The 24,685-nt window shown below is 39.6% G+C and overlaps 2 protein-coding genes across 2 annotated transcripts in view; one reads left to right on the top strand and one right to left on the bottom strand.

The window, feature by feature from the left end:
* Window positions 1-1,518: 1,518 nt before the first annotated feature.
* Window positions 1,519-2,319, bottom strand: LOC135488765 (dynein light chain Tctex-type protein 2B-like). The gene has a single exon (XM_064773562.1). It carries the CDS (start codon window positions 2,239-2,241, stop codon window positions 1,759-1,761), a length of 483 nt encoding a protein of 160 aa, XP_064629632.1. The 5' UTR covers window positions 2,242-2,319; the 3' UTR covers window positions 1,519-1,758.
* Window positions 2,320-7,685: 5,366 nt separating this feature from the next.
* The window catches only part of LOC135487476 (protein O-mannosyl-transferase TMTC1-like), an 88,567-nt gene continuing 71,567 nt past the window's right edge, over window positions 7,686-24,685 (top strand). Inside the window, exons 1-2 of the mRNA XM_064771158.1 lie at window positions 7,686-8,040; window positions 11,434-11,611. Coding sequence (XP_064627228.1) covers window positions 7,727-8,040; window positions 11,434-11,611 — 492 coding nt within the window. The 5' untranslated portion in view covers window positions 7,686-7,726. The remainder of the gene's footprint in view (window positions 8,041-11,433; window positions 11,612-24,685) is intronic.

The following is a 24,685-nucleotide window of genomic DNA, read 5'->3' as shown; positions in this document are numbered from 1 at the left end:
GCAGATATACTGCAACAACCATACCATAATATCCTGCCACAACCAGACCTGATAATACAACATATGCTCTCACAACCAGACCTGATAGACAGGAAATGCTGGCACAACCAGACCTGCATGAGATTGCAGATGCTGCCACAACCAGCCTGATGAGATTGCAGATAATGTCACAACCAGACCTGGCGAGATAACAAATGCTGTTACACCCAGAGTCAAGGGCAGCACGAGCAGATCCACACCTGATAATCCATCTAAAAGCAGAACAATGAACGACTGAGCTCGATTGCAAAGATTACTTCGGAACAATCCTCAGCCGTTCATGTTTTGAAACATACTGAACCTACAATGTGACCAGGCCAATAGGAAGGATAGAGGCTCACGTCTGAGTGCCCTTAGGCCATGGGAATGATTAATCCGGTTTACCGTCCGAGAGATTTAAAAAGATGATGAGGCTTTTTTTTCATTCATCATCGGTTTACAGCCCGATTTACTGGTCAAAACACGTGATTCGGCAAGTTCCAGAGTCATCAACATGAGGCATTGAAAAAACTTCTTTATCATGGTGCAGACCCTACCCTATCCAGAAGTATTAAGGCAGCAGAAAGGGGTGGGCGTTTGTGGTTTCTGAGTCTGAGGGGGTATAGGGGTGTCTGTTCATTCTGAGAAAACTCAATGAGGAAGGTATGCTCATTGGCACAATCTATTATTTGCCCCCGCTCGAGGTAATCTTGCGCACTGTTGGTTCTGCCCACATACATCGTGCTGGAAAACGTCTCGTACAAAGAAAGTCTGGCATGCGCCAGACTAATAAGTAACAGACCAATAAGTAAAGAACTTCTGGCTGCGCGAGACTATTGTGATAAAAATGACCATTGCAGAGACTCTGTGACGTAGGCACATGTTTTTTACAATTAAAAATGCTCTCAAAAGACGATATGGAATGATTATTTATCAGCATTTCCTGAACTATATACCTTCTAATTATCACTTTACATAAATAGGTTGGCGTTAAGTCGCGTGCTTTTCTTTCCTCGTGACAATATACAGGAAAATAGTTACAACCCCATAATCGCGCTATAAGTCCATAATGAGATCACGGTGACCCGTCATAAATGTTTCGCCAGCTTCGCTATTTTGCCGGTCCTTGCGTCTAGTTTTGATTGTGTTTTTCGATCAGTTTAGGTAAAGATGAACCACTGGAACGATCGTTTGAATATAAAAAATAATGGCAACAATAAAATAAATAGCTTTTTTCAAAATTAATGAAAAAATTTGAAGTACGCTCTGAATCCATGCGGGAGGTGGACGGTAAACCGGATTAATCATTCCCATGGCATTAGGCTCCGTGTAGGCATGTGGTTGAGAATGATCTTGGGCAAGTCATTTGTCTTTCTTATTGATTTGTCGCCTTGTGAAAGTCACTCGTCTAGCGTATTACGTAAACGTCACTGTCCTTTTGGCCCTCTGTGCGAAATGTTCGGGGCCGACTTCTTCTAAGATCAAGAATAGTGACAAATTTAGTAATATTTTTTCTTGCGATTTCAAGTTCATAGCTTTTTACATCCTTATACAATTCACCACGACATAAGGCTATCGCGATGTTCCTGAGTTAGAATTAATTTCTCAAAATTCGGAAATTGAAAACGGTATAGTCAAGTTCTTCACTATCTAGCTGTTAATTGTCCATCGGATTTGGACGCCGATTTTGTCATATTCTGCAAAGGGCAAGGCATATAGCTGCAGCTCAGCTGAACCTCCTTATTCGAAATATGCAGCAAACATAACTGCTGTCGCAAATATGAACTTATTTTTATATGTCACCGCAGCATAATTATCTACGGCCGGATCCCAAAGGTTTCGACTAGCAATGGCGACACTCTGCTCCGCATTCTGACCAAGAACAACATTCACCACATACTTATACCGCGGGAAGTTCAAGTCCTTTAACTTATTTCTTATCGATGTTGACAGTTCCTTGGTCAGGTTGGCCGCTTGGATTGGGTCATATTTGATGTTCTCCAACCGTCCCTCCAACACCTCCATCACAGCTCTCTCAATGGTGTATCCCCGGAATTTATTCTCATCAGTCGGTTTTACTCGGTACGTATTCTCATACTGCTGGTTGCCAGGTTTCGTGATGAACGTCTCAGAGAATTCGGAGTGTGAGTCCGCGTGTTTGCTGCGTGAGCGTCCCCGCTGGCGCCCAGGCATCATAGGGCCAAGACCACGAATGGATGCCATCTTTCTTCAGAAAGCAATGAGTCCTACCCACAAAAAATAAATTTATCCTTGCATATAAAGCCAACAGAATCTCTTGGATTTTGGAACGACAAGAATTGAAAGAGAAACCGAGATGTTTTCAAATGCGTTGGATAGGCCTACGTTCACCGTGTAAGCTTCTCCCCCGAGGCTATAAAAAGTAATCCAAGAATGGCCCGATATATTGGTCGAGATTAATTCATGACAAAAAACTGAATCGGATTTAGTCCTTAACGAATTTTAAAGTCCATGATTTACTACGACTGGTCCTCTCGATCCAATCACACCCCTTTAATAATCCAATGTAAGTCGTCCCTTCCAGGTGCACTGTCCTGCAAAAATAGATCACAATCACATTAGTATTTGAGAGGCAATCATTCTGTTATCTTATTTTTTAGAAGAACAAAGCCTATTTATTAATTGAAAGTTGAAAATGGTAACGTTACGCTGTAACCAAATCCAATCAGTGGCCGGACGGCGTCGGTACTTTTCTATGAAATGACATGGAACGTATGAATATAGTGTTAGAAGAATGGCCAAATGAAAACTGAGTTGAATCGTTTTAGGAGAAAGTTGACGAGATTACAAGAGACAGGAAAGAAGAAGACAATGCGAAACCGTTTTTGTTACAAAACAAGAGATGTGCGTATTACCGTGGACCAAAATCTTTCAACGGAAAGATCATCGGTGTATTAACGACAGAAGAGATGTATCACTAATGACAGAAGAAGTCTTATGAGCGACAGAATGACACAAGACGTCTTACGAACGTTAGAAGACTACTATCGGCAGAGGATATCCATCCAACAACAGATGACGTACGAGTTACGAACGATAGAAGACGTATTACTAACGATAGAAGATGTATGACTGACAAAAATAGACGTATTACTAAGAACACGTATTTCTAACGATAGCTTTTCATTTATTTCAGAGAACAACTTCAGATACAGTGCCTTGAAACTAAAAGATATACTAAATCGTAAAAAGGCCATGTAAACTGTACAAAGGCTATGTACACAAAACTAAAAACTCACCCAACGAATAAATGCTTTCTCAGCTCGAGCGCAATCACACATATGGAATGAGAAAACGATTTAGGTTACTATTTAACCAACTTGCTCATACTTTACGGGTCTGTAATTTTAATTTTTAAACCGGCTTGAGTTTTGGCACAGACCCAGGTGTCGACATTTTGAATAAAACCTTTGTCCTCTCATGTGTGATTTGGTTTATTTGTAAAAATCAAAAATAACAATGAATAATTGGATGCCATTTCTTAAAGCTATTTCATGGGTTGATCTTGAAAGACCCCTTCCCTTGAATAGAAAATCACTTCAAGGCCCATATAACATTACACGACCATAAAATCGACAAATACCCTTATTGGGGTTTTTCATTGATTTAATAAGTTATAAAGATTAGTTTCGTGAATAGGCCTTTAGTAACTGGATACTCGAGATATTTCGATAAACTGATGAAGAAAACACTTGTAATTATTCACAGAGTATCCACACGTTTATGCAGCCTTGACTAACAATCCAACAAAACCTCTATCCGAGGGATACAGGGTCAAGGTCGTCACATCAAGGTCTGAAGGTCATTTCGCAAGGTGAAGACCACTGGGATAAATTCAAAAGGTTTATCGCAACGTGCGTGTAGTATGGGCTGGTCTTGATGCTAAAGTCATACAGAAAGGCGTCAGCTGTATTCACTATAGAGATTTGAGCAAACACATGCAGGTCTATAATCACGATGCCTAAATTAAATAAGTTTCTCGAAATCATTTCAGTCTGGTAAATCGGTAAAAATATATTTCTACTATACAAATCCAGATCAAATCCAACTATTTCGACGCGTAACAAATTAAAAATCCGGTTTCAATGTAGGCTTTAATTTTAAAAAGCTGCTTGATCACCTAAAAGATAAATTTTGTTCGACGCAATGTTTTTTTTACAGTCACCGCATTGCATAAATTCGTCATGAATATTATAAGTCTATTTTGTTCTGGCGAAAATCTTGAGGTTTAACTGTTAATCTGCAGAAAATAAAATCGGGTTAGGTACCAGGAAATAATCTATCCGTTGATCCTGAGAGAAAAAAATCTGCCTCCCCGAGAATTCAAAATCAACCCGGCTGTGTTGACGAGTTAAACGCCATACAAACAAAACGCCATGGCGAAACTGTCTATCTGCTCTTGTCGACAACTCAATTTTTTCCAAGTTAGACATCCCGTGTGCTTTAAAGGGACTCGATAGGCAGCAGCTAGGTAGGCAAAATAAAGTTAAACGAAGTCGCCAATAGGAGTCTCTCCCATCTCACAGTATAACGTCAAAACTATCCGCGCTTGTACGAGGAATTTTGCTCCTACCTAAAATATTCCCCCTTTAAGCCATTCTGATATCTTCTAACCCTAATGGACTTCTTCAGGAATTTAATTGCGTTATTAGGCCGATGGCAGAATATCGTGATAGAGACACAACATTGAAACTCCTGAGTTTCAAATATTCAGATTATCAATTCAATTAACCACGTCAATTGACAACTTTCAGAATTGATGCTGATCCGTCTTGCAACAAATGTCGTTTGACACAAATGCGTCATTATTCAATCTCGTGTTAATTAATCACCTCCATTACGCCTCTAATCAGTGGCCATTCGAAATGTGCAGAACCTGATGTCATTAATAAAGAGCTATTAATGTTCACATTAATGGTTGCAGTAAGCGTTTTTTTGACAGCTCCTCTAACTCATTCTATAGTAAACCAATCGATTCCAGTAAGCATGGTAAGGCCGAGCCAGAGTCGATGAAACAAATGTGGCTACGTCGGGAGGTGTTTTGTCAATACATAATTATGTTATTGGAATAAGTACATCCTGACAAACCAGTGTTCTACATCAGATCTTAAAATAATTGAGGAGATAAAAACCAATATCTATGGTCCAATATGATTGGAATGAATGTAGTTATCGCAGTTTTAGTAAAATTGCGCGGTGGGTCTCTAAACGATTTCTAGTATGGGATGAGTGAGGGAGAGTACTCTGACGAGGGGTCAAGTTTCTCCGAAGACTTCCACCAGGGTGCAATGGTAGTCATCTCCAGCGAAATAACCCTAAAAATTCTAATTTACCACATCTGAAAAATCCCCGAGATTTGTACTTGAGTGAAACAAACAATGGTGTGGTGCCGAAAATTAAAATAAGACAATCTGCCTGCATCTTAAACACGTAGGTTATACAAAATATGACGCATTTTTCTTTCTTGACTTGCTGTATGGCATGTACATGTATTTCTTATGCAAACAAACTGGTGAATTCCAAATGCATTTTTTAAAGACGTTCTTGATGCATCATTGAATTCCCGAGATGGCCGAGAGGCTTTCTGGTCTGTTCAAGATTACGAGCAACAGAAATGTTTCATTAGTTTTCTGTTTCAGCCATCAAGCAGAAGATTATGGAGTAGGATTCCTCGTTTGTCACTGTCACCAGAAAAAGATAAGAAAGTCTCTTTGATTCAAGGCGAGCCATTAGCGCTCTGGTCAGTTGCCGGGCTATTCATCCATCATCATGCATGTTGTAGACTCTCGCGGGGCAGTCCATTTTGTAAATCCTATTCATAATCGCTCATCTGAGATAATCTCAGATCTCCAGCTGTTCTTTCCTGTGACATACCTGATGCTATTCCTGGTGATGAAATATATGTACGTGTATTAGTAATGTAGTATATTTCTGGTGTGTTTCACTGTTGCAATAAATCATACAAATCCTGAAAATCTTTGCTTGTATTGTTTTGTGCTTGTTACTCAAATGTGAAGCATACAGTATCAAAATATACTGGAGGAAGACCATACATATGAGGCAGTATCGAAAGACAAGTCTCATTGAAGGGAAACATATTCACACTGGAGGAAGACCATTCACATGAGATAAGTCTCATTGCATATTCATACTCAATATGATATCTGAAGGACTATCCCTTAATTGGATCTTGGAGATGAGCTATTGTTATTGTCCTTCCTGTAGGTATGTTGCAGGCAGCATAACTCAAATATCTAAAATTTAAACAACAAGGGAAAAGAAACGCATTATGAAAATAAAATATAAAGAAAAAAAGAAAAAGAAAAATGTTGTCCACAACCGGATTCGAACTCGCGACCTTTGGATCGAACATCGTATTCTGCCATTTCTGACGAGCGCTCTACCAACTGCTCTAAAGTTTCTAAGATTTCTGACGTCATGTATTTGTCGAAATCTGACTGGCTGAAAGTCCCTGTACACTATAGTGCCCAAAAGGTTCAGGAAAAAAAATTCGCGGCCAGCCTCCGGAGAGTAGCATGATTAGGATATGTAGGCCTACTTGTCATGCACTCATAGAAATTAAGGCTTTTAAAAAAAAACAGGCTTTTTTCGGCCTACACGAATATGTGTCCTTAAAGTTTTTCAATAGCTCAAAAACATCTCTGTTTCTAAGAGCGTGTGAAATCTGTCGTCTTGACATGCTGCATTTGGTATTCAAGGGGAATCTTAGTTCTAATCACCAGTTAATCCGAACACGTCTGTCGGAATGGCAGTGGTATTGGTAAGACCAATAAACCCGATTGGCGCCAAACCGTAGTGGAATACCGTGATACTCCCTGGAGAATAACACTTTAAGTGCAGAGTGAACGCTGTAGAAGAGAAGAAAAGGTAACATCATTCGTGTTTACACGTCAATGAGAAGCCGAAGAGCTATATGGCTTCTTGCCTGTGATAATGTTATTTGTGGCCATAAATAGACTCGCTGGCTACAACTGCTATGGATTCAGCTAGATGCATATATCACTGATTCATATATGGACAAAGGGGGAAAGTTGGACACAATTCGGTGTACCTTCCGCGACATTTTGTTGTGAGATAACCGAACATTCGAGAAAAATTGTTTGTTCAAAATGCAACCATATACCATACACTTCACATCTGGTATATGCGCCGACTAATCATTCAAATAAGGTAACTTATTGAAAACTCACAGACGACTCAAAAAAAGGGCTGAGTGCCCATCTATATGTGACCAGTTAAGAAAACAGAGAATGATAGATTTGCGTAGTTTTTCCTTGTCACTAAAATCGTAGTTCAGTCATTATGATGATGAAAGAGGTATCATTTTGTTTAGTAGCATAGTCGACTATCTGTCGTGTTTTCAATGACAACCCTTGCAAATGGCTAGGGGTCCATTGCAACTGAGCAACACCTGAAACACGGGTTATTTTTAGTTGTCAGGTTATTCTTCTCTTCTTTCCTCTTTCTTACATATCGTGTTATCGGTTAGCTAAGTAGGCCTAGGCTTATATTGGTTGTTCAGAATTCGTCTAGATCGCGCTGACTGCAAATCTGATATTGGCGCAATATCAGCGAAGCACGTGTTTGTGTCAAAGAGTAAAGAAGCATGGTGTGGCGGGGTTCGTCGGAGCATAGAGCTCCCGATAAGATGTCAAGACTCTATCAGAATGGGAATAACAACAACTATATCAAAGTACAGAAGGAAACCACGTACTCTAAGGATTACAAAAGTGTCTACAACTCACTGTGTTACATTCTTCCCGGATTCTGTGCGGTGGTTTGCTATGCGAATAGTTTGACAGGAGATTTTGTTCATGATGATGTTATGGCGATAAGAAATAATGGTGATGTGTTGCAGAGGACTTCACTGTCTCAGCTTTTCTCGAATGATTTCTGGGGGAAGCTGATGTCGGATAATACTAGCCACAAATCCTACAGGCCGCTATGCACGCTCACATTTAGGTAAGTCCGTCTCCGGCTGGATTTTCCCGCCTATTTGTTACTGCGGCATCGCTAGTTTTTATGTCAGATTCCGTGAGCGCATGTTTTATTTAGTTAGTTGCCTGTAAAATTGTTGTCAAGTTGAGTCGGTTTTTATGCCCCAGTTCAACTGATGATGCTTGGATGTGGTATGAGGCTAGGCTAGGCCTATACCGTGCCTTAGGACCATGCTTATGAGGCTATAGGCCGGGATGTCGTTATGGGGATCGATGACACTAACTGTGGGCCTGAATACTTGGGATCAAGAGTCCTGCTGACTGATCAAAGTTAATCCAGCATCCAGAATACAAGCGCCCTTCACATAACACATGACATTTACTCAACCTACGGCCTGTCTGGGTTGTAGGTTGAGTAAAGTGTAGGCCATATACCATAACTCTTATAATTGAAAACCTCTTGGCTTCAGTCCCCAGAGTCCCTTTGGCTTAGGACAATAAAGATCAACATTGTCAAACTTACAAAAATGTGTGTGGTCTCTTTTAAATTTTCATACCACCATTTAATTGACCTTTTTCCATGCTAACTCGAAAATAAGCCTAATTGTCCCCTGGCATTTGCAAAGTAAATGATGATTTGAAAAAAATTGTTGGCTTTATTTTCGCTTACAACCATAAAATTACTATGCTTTGACTGTGCTGAACTGTATGACTTCATTTATCCAAACAAGGCTTTTATGTCAGCGAGGTATACATAGGCCTTTGCTCATACTTTCTACAATTTCAATGCATTTGTTCCTTAACCTGAATTGATTTTTCTCTATTGGCTTCTCTATTTGATCTGACTTAAATTTAAAAAAGATGTTTGAGAACTCAAAACTTTACAGAGCATTTTGCAAAGTCTATGAGTTTCATCTAACCAAGGTTCAACAGAACTGGTGGTGGATTCAAGGATCTTTAAAAACAACTTTGTAGCTAAAATATATAAGAGAAGAATAAAATTAGTATTCAAGCCCAGTGTATTTAATTGTATGCGCTGGTCACCCATTCAGTTGGTTATGCAATCAACTTCCACATCTGGAGGCAACACCCAACCAGAAGACTATAGAGAAAATCCACTATGGTCAGCAGGTTAGGCCCTCCATATAACTAACTGGGGGTAGCCAATAATGCACTCAGCAGCACTGCTTTTTGTCAGTTACAACTTCTTTTTAAATACGAAAGTGAAAGTACAATAAAGTAAAAAGTTTTTTGAGTGTTTGAGTGTCTTTTATGACATTGATTATTTTTAGGGGAAATCGTAATGGTAGCAAATATAAATTGGCCTAGATCTACTGAGATAGTCTTACATCGGTAAAATTAGAGTCTAACCTGCCAAAAACCTCTTTTGATAGAGCTGCAAATATTAATTCATATCATGAATTGCCTTTGTTAGAAATATAGAATTTATTCAATGACATAAAAGTCAATAAAACTTGTATTGTTCGCTTAATTGTTCAGTTTAATTTTTTATTCATTCTTTGTGACTGGCAGAGCGCACCTAGTATTCTGCTTTGAATGCAAAGTCAGGGAAAGCAATGAATTGAAAGGAAAAAAGATGAAAGTAATGAAAGTATATCGCTTTTACATTATTATCTGAGCACACCAGCTGTTCATATTGCTGATATTATCAGTTGGCCACATGGCTAGGTTTTATTGTACGATTGTGTACTTAACCGTTCAGCATCTGCTGCCCTGATATTAAATATAAAATATGGACTTTTTTGTTTGAATCATTAGCGTGTAGGGGGAATCTGTTTTTAATTACAGGTCCAGGAAAATAGAAATCCAGTTGTACACAATGCCGTAGTGCAGTTGTTATGCATGCAAATTTGCTGAAACTATAGTTGTTATTCAAGCGACACTGGGCAATTATGAATGTAATTTACTGTGTGATATATCACAATAATATGATAAAGTATGTAGGCAGCAGACAAATATTGTTTGATTAAGGTGGATATCAATATAATTATGTGTGAATACTGACCTCCCATGACCCAAATATTCTGTTGATATTAATAAATTGTTCTAGAATGGTTTGTTGTGGAAATGTAAGTGCATAGAGCTTTGATATGTATATATCGACTTCAAAACTTCACCCAGATAACCCAGAGCTCAAGTGCAGGGTTATTAGTTTTGGTGAATTTTTTACAACGTTTTAGGATGGGTCGGCCTACTAGACTGATAACAGTGTCGTCTGTGACATTATGGCCAATTCTAAAAGGCTTGGTTACTGGATATCAGTATTTGTTACAGAAAACATCTTAAGTCTCCTTAGTGGTCCAACCATGCAAGATTTGGTCTGCATTTTCGGACTACCCTGTCGCTCTTCATTAGACAAGCAAGGACCGCCAGCTCAGTAGTTATTCTTTAAACCATTCATAAATTATTTGATTAGTGCACATGATGTGTACAGGCAATTCATCTAACCTGGCTCCAATATCAAGAAGTTACACATGTCAATCAAACCAATTAAGAACAAGCACCCAGCAAGTTTTTTTATCGGGTCCATTCTACAAGAATGTCATCATGGAGCAGACTCAGGTCAGCCGACTAGTCCTAACAGAAAGCACAAACATTATTTCCAGTTTCAGCAGAAATAACCTCCAATGAATATTTTATTTCAATCAATTAACTGCAATATGAGCTGCAAAAACAATGCTTGCTGTTGTTCTAGCGGTGAGACATACCATCTGGGAGCACTCGCAAGAATGAATCATTAATGTATGGCTAAACCACTAAGTTGGTGCTTTTCTATAAAATGCAATTCCAGCAAAAAAAGAAGACACAATAAATTGGTTGCCAGGCTGATGGTACATTGTTGGTTGCCAAAATTCCCATGCCATACCATACTTACAATAGATTAATACACTTGAACAGGGAATGTTTTTTATTCAAGCATGTTTTGTGTCAAGGAGGCAACACATGGTTTAGTGGTTCATGTCATCAACTTGTCATCTCGGTCAAGTTTTGTCTGAAGAGAAGGTAGTGATTGAAGAGAAGTTAGTGCAAAGTCTGGTCTCTGTCCCTCACCAAGTAAATCATGGAGCAAAGTTCTAGCCTAAAGACATTTCTCCAATCTATTTCTAGTCCTGTAGCTAGTAAAGATAATGCAAAGTTCCTGCTAAAAAGACATTTCTCCAGTCTCCTTCTAGCAACCATATGTTCTTTGGAAAGGCAAAGCCAAGCCCTCCAATCTCCTTCCAGGTTCAACCATACAATATTATGCCTCAGTCCCTCCAGGTTCAACCATACAATATTATACCAATTTCTCTAGTCTCCTTCTAGGTTCAATCATATGATATTTGGTCTCTGTCCCTCATCAAGTAAATCATAAAGCAAAGTTCTAGCCTAAAGACATTCTCCAATCTATTTCTAGGTTCAACCATATGTTGTTTGGTCTCAGTCCTGTAGCCTTCCATGCGACCAACATACTCCTCCATACTCTGGCCACCATACTCTTTACTTATGTATGCAAGAATGTGATAAACTTTCAACAGAAGTCGGCCACACTGGCAGGATTACTATTTGCTGTCCATCCGATTCATACTGAAGCGGTAAGTTGAAATATTTCTTTGTACCATTTCTGGCTATTGCTATCTGAGCACTTAAAAGCCACTGCCGTTTGTTAAAAATTAGGAATTTGTAATTGAATTTGAAAATTTGAAAATCTGTATGCAGAATAATTGCACAACGACACTGTGTATAACTATAACAATTGCCCCGAGCATACTGATCAGATTTTCATTGTCCATCCAAAATTCTTGTTAGGTTTCTTTTTGAGGATGGAACTTTTAATATGCCTGGAGATGCTGCCTATATAAACCTAAAGCCGTAATTCCAACTGCATCTTTGATGAGATGCACATGATTATATAGCTTGCCTTGGGTTTGGAAGTCGATGAGTTTCTCTCTGAAAGAAAGAAAATTGATACTGTCTGCAATATCATTTTATCCTTGCTAAGTCATCTTCAGACATTGTTACCGAAACCATTCATAAAAAAACGGTTATGCCACCAGATTCTATTGGATACTCTGGTATTGCCAACACTGACAAGAGCTAACCATGATTTTTTTTTTTCTACAACATTGACCTTTAGGCGTAAATGGATGCTGTCGACAATAATTGCTGTTACAACTTTACGTTATATGGAAACCTGTTTACAAACAGGCAGCATGTCGCTAAAAATGCCCTTGATAGGTTCCAATTGTTGCCGATGATGCTACAAATGTCGTTGTGCCTCCTTTTGATAATGATATCAACCTTTCAGCAGACGTAGCCGTCATTGACAATAAATTGAGCACAGTATTGGAAGAAATTAGTTGCACAAAGCAGCATCTATTTACCAAAGTGGTAGCGGCACCTGAAACATTGACGTCAAATAAAAAGCGTAGAAGTATGAAGGCAATTTCAGATTGTTGCCAGCATTAGTGGCTGCGTTGTGCTTTTTGTGTGACCATTGCAGATGAAACTGCTTGTTTTTGACCTCGCTGCTGTATCTGATATAGTGTTGATGACCACCAGTGATGAGGTTGTAATGGAACTTACTCTTCAGGAAGTGAAGTGGCTGGGTCGCGCTCATCTTTTACTCCATCAGGTATGGTCAGGCGATCATTATCTCTAGTAGCAATTACATACAGTTCCCATCTAGTGACTTCTTTACTGCATCAGCAGTTGATGAGTTTAGGCTAACCACTGTTGGTGTGAGAAAGACGATATCTTGCAGATTGTCTAGTCCTCAAGCAATCAGGGGAACTGTCAGAAAGCTACCACTAGTTTCTTTACAGCTTCTATGTAAAATACCAGTGATGCATGCAATGGGGAAAAAATATGTCATCAAGCCAACTCAAGCAATTGGTATTTGCTGCAGTCAAGTAATATTCCTCTAGATAGGCATCAATCCTAAGATGGTACTGCAGTGTCATAAAGCATTAACGGATTCTCTGCCAACTTTTTGTGTAGCAAGAATTCTGTATCGAATTCTTGTGATGCCATATTGCCAGCTCTGAAAAAGTTCCGCCGTTGAGCCATTTGCATTATTTGAGTGACTTTTTTGTTAGGTCCTTGAGTATAGTGGAAAAATTGTCAAGAAAATAGCTCACATTTTCTTAAGAACCTTGTATGAAATATTGATGGTGGATGCATTTGATGAAAAAGTTATGTAATTGAGCCCGCAGGGCAACTTGTATTTGCAGTAATATCACCTTCCTAGCTTTGCATCAGTCTGCGAGTAATGAGACGTGTCATAAAGATATTGCGGCAAGTTTTCTGTAAGTTTTTTTCTGCAAATTGTGCTTTGTGCCTGCATTGGAAAAGTCGTATCAGTTACCAGTCAGCATTGGATCTATTATCAACTTAGCAATACCCTTTGTAGCGTGGATCCCAAGAATGGATGAGGAGTAAGTAGGCTGCTGAGAATATGACCAATATTCTTCTGCAAGTTGAATATTGCATTGGGAATAATCAGTTTCTTGCCATATGGAGAGCAATGGAGAGTGTCTTTATTAAAGGTTGTGGTTCTGGAGAAGAAGTGAAACTTAGGTTCGTGAGTGCCTTCTTTTGCTGTTACCTACTTCTGTCCTGGCACCACAAAACTTCGATTTTGTGTATCTTGTGTTGCCCTGAACTCTTAGGTAATAAAAGAGTTTTTGAACAAGCTTATTAGCAAACTTGAATATATCTATCACTAACCAAAATCAGATCTTAAACAAGATGACATTGTAAATGTCTGATGGTTCCCGATGTGCTGAATGTTGAAATAAAGTTCTGTTGACACTAGTTTTAATTCGAATTGAATTTAAACCTTAATTCGTATTAAGTGTTCACACTGAAAACGGTGTGGCACGATGCGGAACCGTTTTATCGACATCAGTTTTTGATTCGAATAGACCATATCAGGGTAACAGGTGGCACCACATGACGGCAGAAAAGACGTCTCCAAATTGTTTTCAACGTTATTCCTCTAATGACGTGGCATACTGATTTGACCTTGACCTTGACCTCTGACCTTCAAGGTCATTGCATAACCTGAATGGGCAACCTCAATAACCTGGGCATAGGTGAAGGTTCCATGACTCTACTCCTCCCACAGACCGAGATAGTTCAAATTATCAAAATTGATATATGAAAATCTCATGATATCTTAATGATCCAAATGCCTGACACTGTACATTTTCATGTCATTTAACTCTTTGATAACTACACATTACCTAGACTTGGTTGCACATTGCTAACTTACTCAGATGTCAAGATATCTCAAAATATCAAATTCGATATATCAATATCACCATGACCCTGATAACTGAGATTGAATTTGATGCACTCATTGAAATCAGGCACATCAATAACCTAGGGTAGACCTTGTTTCCAAACTTCTAACTTGAATAGGGACAGAGATATTCGCATCTGAAAAGTGTGACAGACAAAATCTCACATCTCAAAATGTCAATTTCACCATGATCCCCGTGTCGTAAGTTGACAATGATGGGCTCATTAGATTGCTAGTGTCCACAAACCTAGGGGTAGGAACTGTTTCTAGACCTCTTACCCTCATTTTAACTGAGCTGTGACAGTCATAAGACTGGACAGACACACACACACACAGACACACAGACACACAGACACACACACACACAGACAGACACCATGACCAAACACAATATGGTTCCTGTTCTGAAAGAACCAGGAACCATAAAAAACACTCTATGCCTTCCATGTAAATAATACCAGCGATTAAGTAAAATGCAAGAAACAGCCTACAGCAAAAATTGCACCATTTAGCAAAGTGCCAAATCCATTATTTAGCGATAGCAGTGGCTGTTGACTGGAGGAGTTCTACCGCCTTGGAAGATGCCACCACTTTTTCTGGTTAGCCGCATCAGCGTGTATTATAGTGAATGACAAACGTCTGCTGCATATTGCTGTGAATCGAGCTGTATACAGCACTGATGAAGTAAAATCATCACAGGCCGGGATTGCGTGCAATTTGTACTGAGTTGATGAACTAATTCAACTGCCATTACAAGCAAAATTGAATTTAGACTCCATGTCAATGACTTGGCTATTTGCAGCAGAGTGGAAGACATGCACTGGCTAGGGGAAGATAGAAGCAACAAAAGGTTTGTGGGATTGTTGATTGCAACAAAACTTTCAGTGGGATTGTTCAATTGGTTGCAACAAAATGATCAATAAGATTGTTGATTGCAACAAAATGTTCAATGGGATTGTTGATTGCTGTGACTATAAAACCCAAACTGTGTGGAAATTGTTGCAGCTATGCGAAATCTCTCCTTCAATTGCCGGCCACGTTTGGTATGGCAAAGTGCTCATGTCTGCAAACCTTCTCATTCACCATCATTGCTGAACTAAAGCATTTCATATTTATAATCTCCTTACTAACTTAATACTCATTACTAATTCAAGGAACACTTGTGCAGAGTGCAGGAGACGACATTGAAAAAAGTTGAGCAATTCAATTAAGATTCAGCATCCATTATTTAGCAGTTGTAGTTGTAGCTGGAGCAAGTGATCCGGTAAAAACAGTAGAGAGTGCCAGGTGAATCTATAGTAAGCTCCAGAAGTTGGGTTGAATTGTTTTCAGGCAGCGCAGCTAAAAAAGCAACAGTTATCAATGTTTAAGCAATGAATCTGTTGAAGGGGAATAGAATAAAGGTTGAGATTTAATTGAGGAGATGATAACACCCAAGGTCGCCACCATTTGCTGCCACTCGTGTTGCACCGTTGTGAAGTCACTGTCCTGGATGAATTCTTACCGATTTGCAATTGCTGTTAAACCAATTGACAGAGAAAATTGGTAGTTATCAAAGAAATCCTCGATGTACATGTTCTTGTGCAAACCTATTTATGAAAATACACTGCTTAATTTACAAGTTAGGAGCATAGCAGCCGTGACTTGGACATTGCGGGCGCCTTCGATTATGCCGATGTGATGGAATTGGTGACAACTCGCAAAACAGGTATCCTTGCATCACTGGAATATTGGCGAGAGGTGGTTGAGCTATGGATTGATGAAGCTATAATACGGATAAACTGAAAGTAAAACATACAAATTCCTTTAGAAATAAGACACCAAAGGCCAAATGGCTTTTAAGCATGTACCAAGTCTGCAGCTCATAATCCAGGAATTACGCAAAGGAAATCTAAAGGAACTTTGCAAACGTTACCTGTGAAAACATACTAAGAGCATGTTCCATCATTTTATGCTTGATATGGTTACAAAGATTAGCTGTTGAATGGCTGTCATAGTCTGCAGAGGAAGCTGACAGTTTTCTTCAGCGCTTGTTGCATTAGATGTGAATCAAATAGATGGTGTCATGTTGCAAAATGTCCACGTCACAATCAGCTATTGTGTGACAGAAAACAGAAGAGACTTTGTAAATTTTTGAGTTATTGTGTTAGTGCAATATCTATTCAGCCCTCAGCAGCTACGCAGAGCAGCCCTTGAATGGATGTTGTTATTGATAAGCTGCTTGGCTTCTGAATACTTTTTTCTGGCATTCGCTAAGATTGGTTGGTAGAGGAAACGGCATGTCGCAGCAATATTTTGTGAAAATGAAGCTAATGCTATGAAATCCATCGCTGATCTCCAGTCACGTAGTCCGTATTTACGCCGGGCTGATGAAGCAACTCCATCGGCAGCAGACATGTCAGATGTGATTTAAATTAGGTTGGGGTTGTTTGACATGCGCATTTAGGTGGCTGTGTAGGTTGTTTGCTATGTCACAGATTACTAGAACTGTTATGTCAATGAATAATTTACCAGTAGCGGTATTGATGGCATGTTTCTATGAATGTTATCCTCGAGCATAGAACCACTCATCTACAAATGAATGAATTGAAAAAACTGACTTGCCAGGATAATGTTGCTTCTTGAGCAATGTTATATTGGCTCTTGCTAGTGGATAACAGTATTAGCTTTACCAAGTTGTATTAGTCACTGTTGTAAGACAGTCGACCAAGTGCTTGCATCATTGAAGAAAATGTGATGTCCACCAATACTTGACTTGCCAAACTCAGCTCGACGCCGAACTGCAGCGCCACTCGCGGACAAAGATAGAACAACTCGACATTTTTTTCACCGGTTTTTTCGCTGCGCATGCGTACCAGCGGAAATCAACAAAAGATGACGCTGGTACGCATGTGCAGCAAGAAACCGGTGAAAAAAATGTCGAGTTGTTCTATCTTTGTCCGCGAGTGGCGCTGCAGTTCGGCGTCGAGCTGAGATTGGCAAGTCAAGTATTTGGATTGCATGTTTTATCGGATAACTGTAATCAGTGGCGATTGAACGTGCAATCCCGGACTAAATCGTGTAGAAATGCACAATCGATTGATTGAAGGAAATCAATAGTTTCCTCTCAACTTGATTCTCAACATCTTGTTTACACCCGAACACAAATCGATTTCCTTCTTTTAAGAATGTTTTTCCCTTTGGGAGTGTTGTATTGATATTTGGATTCAATCTCATCTTGGATGATTGCCTATAGTAAAGCCAGGAGGCTCTTGGATTTCTACATCTGTTTACTTTTAATTCCCATCAAATTTATGAGGATATTCCATGTGTGGAATGACTTAGGCATGACAGGCAAGGGAGAGACCGGTTGGTGTGTTGAGGCCATGTTCACTATCTGCTCAGTACACAATTAAATCAGCTATATATTCAGTGGACGTTCTGTAAATACTGCCTGTGACTGTGAGAGAATATCTTCCCGCCCCTGTAAAATCTAGAAAAGGAGTTCCTATTTCAAAATCGTATTCTAAATCTCAGCCCTATGGGTTAACCCTGATGCATAGCGAATAGATGCTGTGAAACTATCTTGCTATTTTAGATATCTGCCCCATGTGACACCAAAAGCTTTGATGATATGAAAGTTGGACACCAACTCTTAAAAAAATGCATCTGTCATGTTATAGAGATTGTGTTGTATCAAATACATTCAGCTTTTAATAAAGCCTGCCATTTTTAAGCTTTAACGGTTCATCCGCTAACCATCTAGGTCGACTTGTTCGGCTAAATTGGCACCAATATTCCATCTTTACTCGAGTGCTCATTGTATCTTGCAACTTTATTGATTCCAAGTTCACGGCGCCTTTTTATCTCCACCCATAACAGCTCTGCAATGAATTGTGAAATTACTGTTTGTGGAAATGTTATAAACTGTTTCCGATAACGCGTCAACGACCAATTGCCTTTGATCCAATTACAAAGCCAAAACAAGTCTTCCATACCAGTTTTTGGATCCGATTGATGTGGATGCAATAGATAGTCGAGTTGCCCAAGAGGGGAGGTGTGTTGTTTTGATCTCGTTATAGCTTTTAAATGACTGGTTATGGTATTTCCAATACAGCAACGCCAGAGGTTGGATTGATATTTCAGAAGAGAAAACATGCGGTTTCATGACTTCTCTTGGTACTACTATAACTAGACTGTCTGAAGGGGGTGGGGCAAAGTACAGTTCATAGAACCATGTTTTCCATCATTTTTTTAATTCTATAAAATCAGTTATGTGCTTCCCATTGAGCAACACATGCACGACAGGTGCTGTCTAGGCATCTTGGATTCCATTGGATGTCTCCAACGTACAAGACCTAATCCCTTTCTTGCCTCTTAACCTTCCTTGTATCTTGTCTTGGATCCAATTTGAGTCATCCGATCCTTTGTTCAAGCTGGGAACAACTGAATACCCTCATCAAAGACAAATACATGTACCATGTTTGTGTATTCCTTTTCCAATTTCTTCATGGAGCTATTCTGCCCTATGTCCTTGCCTTTGGCATTTCCTTAATAATGCCTTTATCTAACATGCCAATGTGAACGGGATTAGATACATACATATTTTTCTCCATTTGAGAAGGATTTGCTGTACCATGAAGATTTCTTAATGTGACCCTCGTACAACCGAATTTTTAGCTATATATACTCACAGTAGGAAAAGTACAAACGTGGTGTGTATCTTTGTATGTTTTGAAAGCCATTTGGACAGGCTCAATCAGCATGCTCTTGGGCAACCCTCACTTGAAAAACAACAAATTTTCTTGCGTATATTCCAGCTTTAAGGCAACAGGCAGTGTCCTGTTTCTCTCTGGTTATCCTTTACTACATCAAAGCTTTGGTAAGGTCTTCTTCCCATGATCACAGAAGGAAGTGTCCATTTACCACCGTTGCATTCCTGATCTTTTTTCTTTGAGCTATCCTATCCTGTTTCCATGGGGTGAGGTGTCCGATAATTTATTCCATTAATCTTTTTAAGCCTGTCAATGATCTGACTCCCAGCGATGGTTCCGGTGTTTTAGCTGTGTTGAGAATTATGAGCTGTCAGTCTGGGGTGAAACTCTTTTGCTATGGATCTTTTACTTTCTTAGCTACCATATCCTTTTCCTCACTGACGAATGAATGAAGTGAGTGAAGTGACAGCGGTTAGCCACAAAGATTCTGATAATGTAACAATATGTCTCAGTAGCTTCTCAAATGACTCTGTTGTAGTTATTACTGAAGGACACCATCTTAGAGGGAAAAAGCCTTTAATTTACATCCTTTTCCCACGAACATGATAAATCTCTGACAACTTCCCAAAATATCTTAGCAGATTCTTGTATGAAAGTCGGGTATTGGAAAGTGGCAAAGTGTCATCTTGAAAGGAAAAGCTTTTACTCGCCACCTTGCATTCAGATACGCCACCCTCGGTTTCCCCTACTTTACCAAACAATAAGTGGATCAGCCAGTGTGCTTGGATTTGTAAGTGGAGGTCGTGTGCCAATGCCATTAGTGTCCCCTGGTCAATGGGCCATCCAGCCTCCCATCGGCAAGTCTAATCACAAGCTTCCCTCGTCGTCTAATCGATAACTTTGTTATCTAGAGGTGTTGGGGCTGATTGCCAATGTCCAGCGGCGGGGAAGGGTGTGCATTCATTAGAGAGCAAGGCGGGTTGAACTTTCAGGTTTGGGGCTGAACTGGCTGTGTGCTACAAGAAATATTCTTGGCAGAATGATACCTTGATACTGTTCTCTTAATTTTGACAGTGGCTATGATACTCATGCACCGACCTGGTTGTTTACACAACCAGGGCCATTGCTAGAAGAGAAAAGGTCACTAAAATTTGTGTGTTTCATCCTGATTTTGACTGATTTTCATATCGATGGAGGACAAAAGTGATGTGTTTTCCCACCCCATCACCAAAAAGCTAGCTATGGGCAACAATGATTGGCAGTTCTCTTCTTGTTGGTATTGTTGACTACAAACAGTTTTGAAGCCAGCAGTGCACACCAGTGAAGAAACTTCGAATCTATTTGAAGTTGAGATGTATGCCTGCACTAGCTTTCTCTGGTTTGGAGCAAGGGGAAAACAGCTGGATGCTGAAAAGAAACACCGCACAAACCTTCCTAGGTTCCAGTTGTTAGGTTTGATTTCAACCAAGCAGGTAGTCGCTCATTATACTTATCAGTCATACGTTGTCTGCAGTATTAACTTGCAAACAACTGTTTCGTTTAAAAGTGTTCATTTCAACTCATGCACTTAATGAGCGATTACATCTAATCTGATGTTCCGAGATAAAAGGATCGGTCTCTTTTTTATGTGATGTTTGCCCATCTTCCACAGCCTGACGTGATATTCTGCCATTCTGGCAATAGCAACATCATTAGCCAAGACCATTGATGTGACATGTGTTTTATCTCTCCGGCATGGTGTTTATCTATCACCGTGCCAAAAGCAGGGATTGTTGCCACTAGGGAAGAGGGAAAACCATCAACAGCCTGCTGAAGAGACTTCTTGCAAACCTTTTCTTCCTCACGTAATCACCACAATCAACATCTCACAGTCTGTGACTCTACGTTCCAGGAGGCATTTTCAGCTTAGAAATATTGATCAGTCTGCAGGGAAGGTTTGTTGAGTGGCGGTTATTAATTGGGATCACTGGCCGCTGACACTGGTGTCTCATGCAATCAGTGCCATGAAGATGATGCAGTGTCTCCTTGTGTCATAGCTTGCTGGCTTACATAGATCATAAAGTGTGAAAAGTAAGGTCCATGTGTCGTCTCTGTGGCTTTACCGGCTTTACCATCATAATTGCTTTGTTTTATACACATTATTAAGTACCGAAGTAAGGTCAGTGTGACATCGCAGGCCTAATGTCTTTGCCAGTATAACTGTGTGGTTTATTAATCCTAACTAGAGGCTTTTTGCTTTGTTTCTTTTCTTACAAAGTGTTACGCCTTATGCATTTGTCTTGTTTGTGTTGGTTTCTATGCTTTTGGTTATCATTCTTCTGATGAGATTAGGACTGTTATTTTGGCTTGCCTCACCACAAATAATATTGGGTGTGGTAAAGAAAGGGCATCACACCTTTGTTTTCACCGTTTATTATCATTGTATTCCTCTACCTGAAAGCCATAGGGCATCAAGGCCATGCGTTTTTCTCTAATGATGAGAGCTTATCCAACCAAACCACTCTTTTTTCTGGCCAAAAGCACCTTTTGGTCTTCCTGCAATCGAACACCTTCAGAACGTCAGCAGAACTTTTTGTCTACTCTGTGTAAAGATGTCAATGTGCCATTCTTCTATTTGTCAGTACATTTCTTGTAAGTGATGAATTTGGTACTGGAATTTGGTATCATATACAACTGTTCTCTTTGCAATTCTTTGAGATATTGGCGAAAAGCATGTGCGCAATTGTCTAATCATGACATTCTGTGAGTCTGATCATTGACATTTGGCACTCTACTGATGCAACATTCACCCCTGCCCCTCTCCTCCACATCTAGAGTCAATTGGGAGCAAGGAGTTCATTAAAGGCCTACACTAATTCATCAAAAATTTAAAATTTGTAATTTCTATTGAAAAATTTTGACATTCCTTTCGTGTAGACAGATGTACAAAATAACATAAATTCCAAGTTTAATTAGCATCGACGAATGTGTATAACTGCATTTCTATTTTCCTTAGCCACTTGTTAATGCCAACAGCTTTCCCCTTTGAAGGCCCTGCTGTTACTTTAAGTGCTGTTCCTTGACATCCTCCCTCTAATCACTTACCATACTTATGTGATGCGCCAGACCAAATACCTGATGACACGAAGTACTCTCTTATGACAGGAAGTAGGAGATAATCACATCGGGGAACATGAAAACTGTATGGCCGGATCACTCTGAGATGCGTTACTTATGTACCTCTTGAATGGAGACCAATCATTTTCTCGGCAGCTTCCTGCGGTGCCCGGAGGGGATAACGCTACAATGGAGCACTTAAACCAGTACGCTATTTGTGATTAGCGGTGGTCCAGGAAAATAGAAATGCAGTTATACCAATGCCGTAGTGCAGTTATTATGCATATGAATTCGCTGAAACTTGGTATGATGTAATATTGAAAAGTAAGAAAGGCAAAGGGAGATAGCCTAATAGAACTTCATGAACTGTTCCATAAGACTATATTAGACTTAGCCATTGTGTTCTATCACTATTTCATTAACATGACTGTCAATGATTAGTGATGAACTGCATTAAACCTCGATGGAGTGTTAACGAACTACTAATCCGCACAACTATAATCCCTTAATGTACATCCGCTGATAATCATCGGTTTAGTCCCAGAAGACGTGTTGGTTGCATGTTCGACTAATGAGCGAGTTAAGGGGATGACACACTCATCTTGCGTGTAAAAAGCTCTTGAAGATGGAGCTGCCCTCAAATGCAAGTCCAGATGAGAGATGTTGGACAAATCAGTTATAGACAGACCGGAGTAGAAAATGGCCAAGAAATGTCATTTTTGTCTTCTGCATCATGGTGATTGAATTGTGTAATGGCCAGTTTAAAGATGCTCTAAATCTTTTACCGTTGGAGTTCAGCCATGATGAAAGACAATTGAGAGTGCTCAATGCTTAATACAAATGGGTACGCCCTTGTATGATCAGGAACATAGCTATGCAGATACATGTACTAAATGCCGCGGTGCAGTTATCATGCATGCAAAGTTGCTCAAACTTGCATGGTATGTGCAGTATTTGTATATCAGTCTACACACCGGTGATATTGAAATTTATATTCAGTATATATTTATGCATTTGGAAGCTTTCAAATTGAATTACAAATTTCATATTGGACTTTGAGAAATTGTTTCCAAGATGACTCTCTTCACAAATCAATTCCATTCTATGCCCTTAAATAGTATACATGTATCAAATAGTATGTATCCCTCGTCTTTTTTAAATAGCTTTTAAACTGATGACGCGTCGCTCACAGTGTTCAACTAATGAAGACTCCAGGTGACAGCGCTTCCAAGACATGTGCAGAGAATCTTAATCAGGAGCATACCAACTTCAAAGAGAGCTAATCATTCATCAAATTAATCATGTTAATACTGGCAACTAATTTTGACTTTGTTTCAATTTGGTTCATTGAAGTCAACCAGATACATTATGCAGGTTTCAGAGATGATGTGGAACATTAATAAACTCCAGGGGCGTTTATCAGTTGTAGAAATCTGTCTTTATTCTGCTAGGGCTAACACCACTTCAGTTTCTTATCAGTGAGATGAACTTGGAATTGGTAAAAGAGACAGTATTCCTACCAATTGTAATGTGGCAGGAACATATGAGGCAGCTTCTGTCTGATGTAAATTTAATTAAAAATTTCAAATTAACCAACAGCATTGGCCTTTAACTCTTTACATACGCTAGCCGCCGCTGGTCGGCGCAAAGAACTTACGCTGTTCTCCCTGGAGCCGCCATTACTCGGCTCCATTCAAACAGTGCGAAACTCCGGCAAGCCGACTACAAGCTACTCCAACTTTAATGTATCGTAATTTCTTATTGGCTGGCTCCATGGTGACCCTATTTGAATGGCCAATAAGAGATAAGCTTCTATTTTCTATTCAGGTCACTCCGTTCTAATTTAGTATTCATGAAGCATGAATAATAACGATGTATTGGCGGGATTCCCCAGGAAGTTGACCTCGTCGGCCATTTTTAAACGTTTATTTAATCTTTTTTTTGATTGACGTGCCGCATTGTTCGGGACCAGCTGGGTTTATTTATGATAGATTTATTTGATTCGAGCTCCGGATCAGAATTTGAAGGTTTTGCAGATTCAGATATCAATGTTTCGGTAGGAAGTGATGATAGTGACTGGGACTTAGATTTTTATTATAAACATTTTGTGTTTACGGCGATTTGTAGAAATTTTTTTCTCTCCAAGTTTGCAGGCCTTGTTCTCGGTTACTTTTCGTTAGAATTCAAAATAAATTACATGAGTTTATGCGGAATTTAATTCTTAGTTACTCCCCAAAATTTTAGTCCTGTACTATGAACAGCAACGGAGATAATATCACTTATGTAAACACTACCTGAAATACGGCCGCGTCAGTGACGCGCTCCCGGGAAACTATATCAGAATAATGACGCTGTGTATTCAGGACTTTGACGCTATGACGCACGCGGGTCTAGCGTATGTAAAGAGTTAAAAGACTAAGGTTGCCGTCTGTCATGTCTGTAGTTGTAACTTGTTGATTTGTAACTGCAGGAGTGTCGTTCATGATTGCTCTGAGCAAGAAGTATACTTGCTCTGAGTGATTTCTCTTAGATTGGCCATGTTTGACTAATGAACCTGCGAGCAACAACAGCTA

Source organism: Lineus longissimus, chromosome 5 (genome assembly GCF_910592395.1).
Source record: "Lineus longissimus chromosome 5, tnLinLong1.2, whole genome shotgun sequence".
In the NCBI taxonomy this organism is placed as follows: Eukaryota; Metazoa; Nemertea; class Pilidiophora; order Heteronemertea; family Lineidae; genus Lineus; species Lineus longissimus.
The sequence above is the reverse complement of the archived record's forward strand: the minus strand, read 5'-3'. Positions and strand labels throughout refer to the sequence as shown.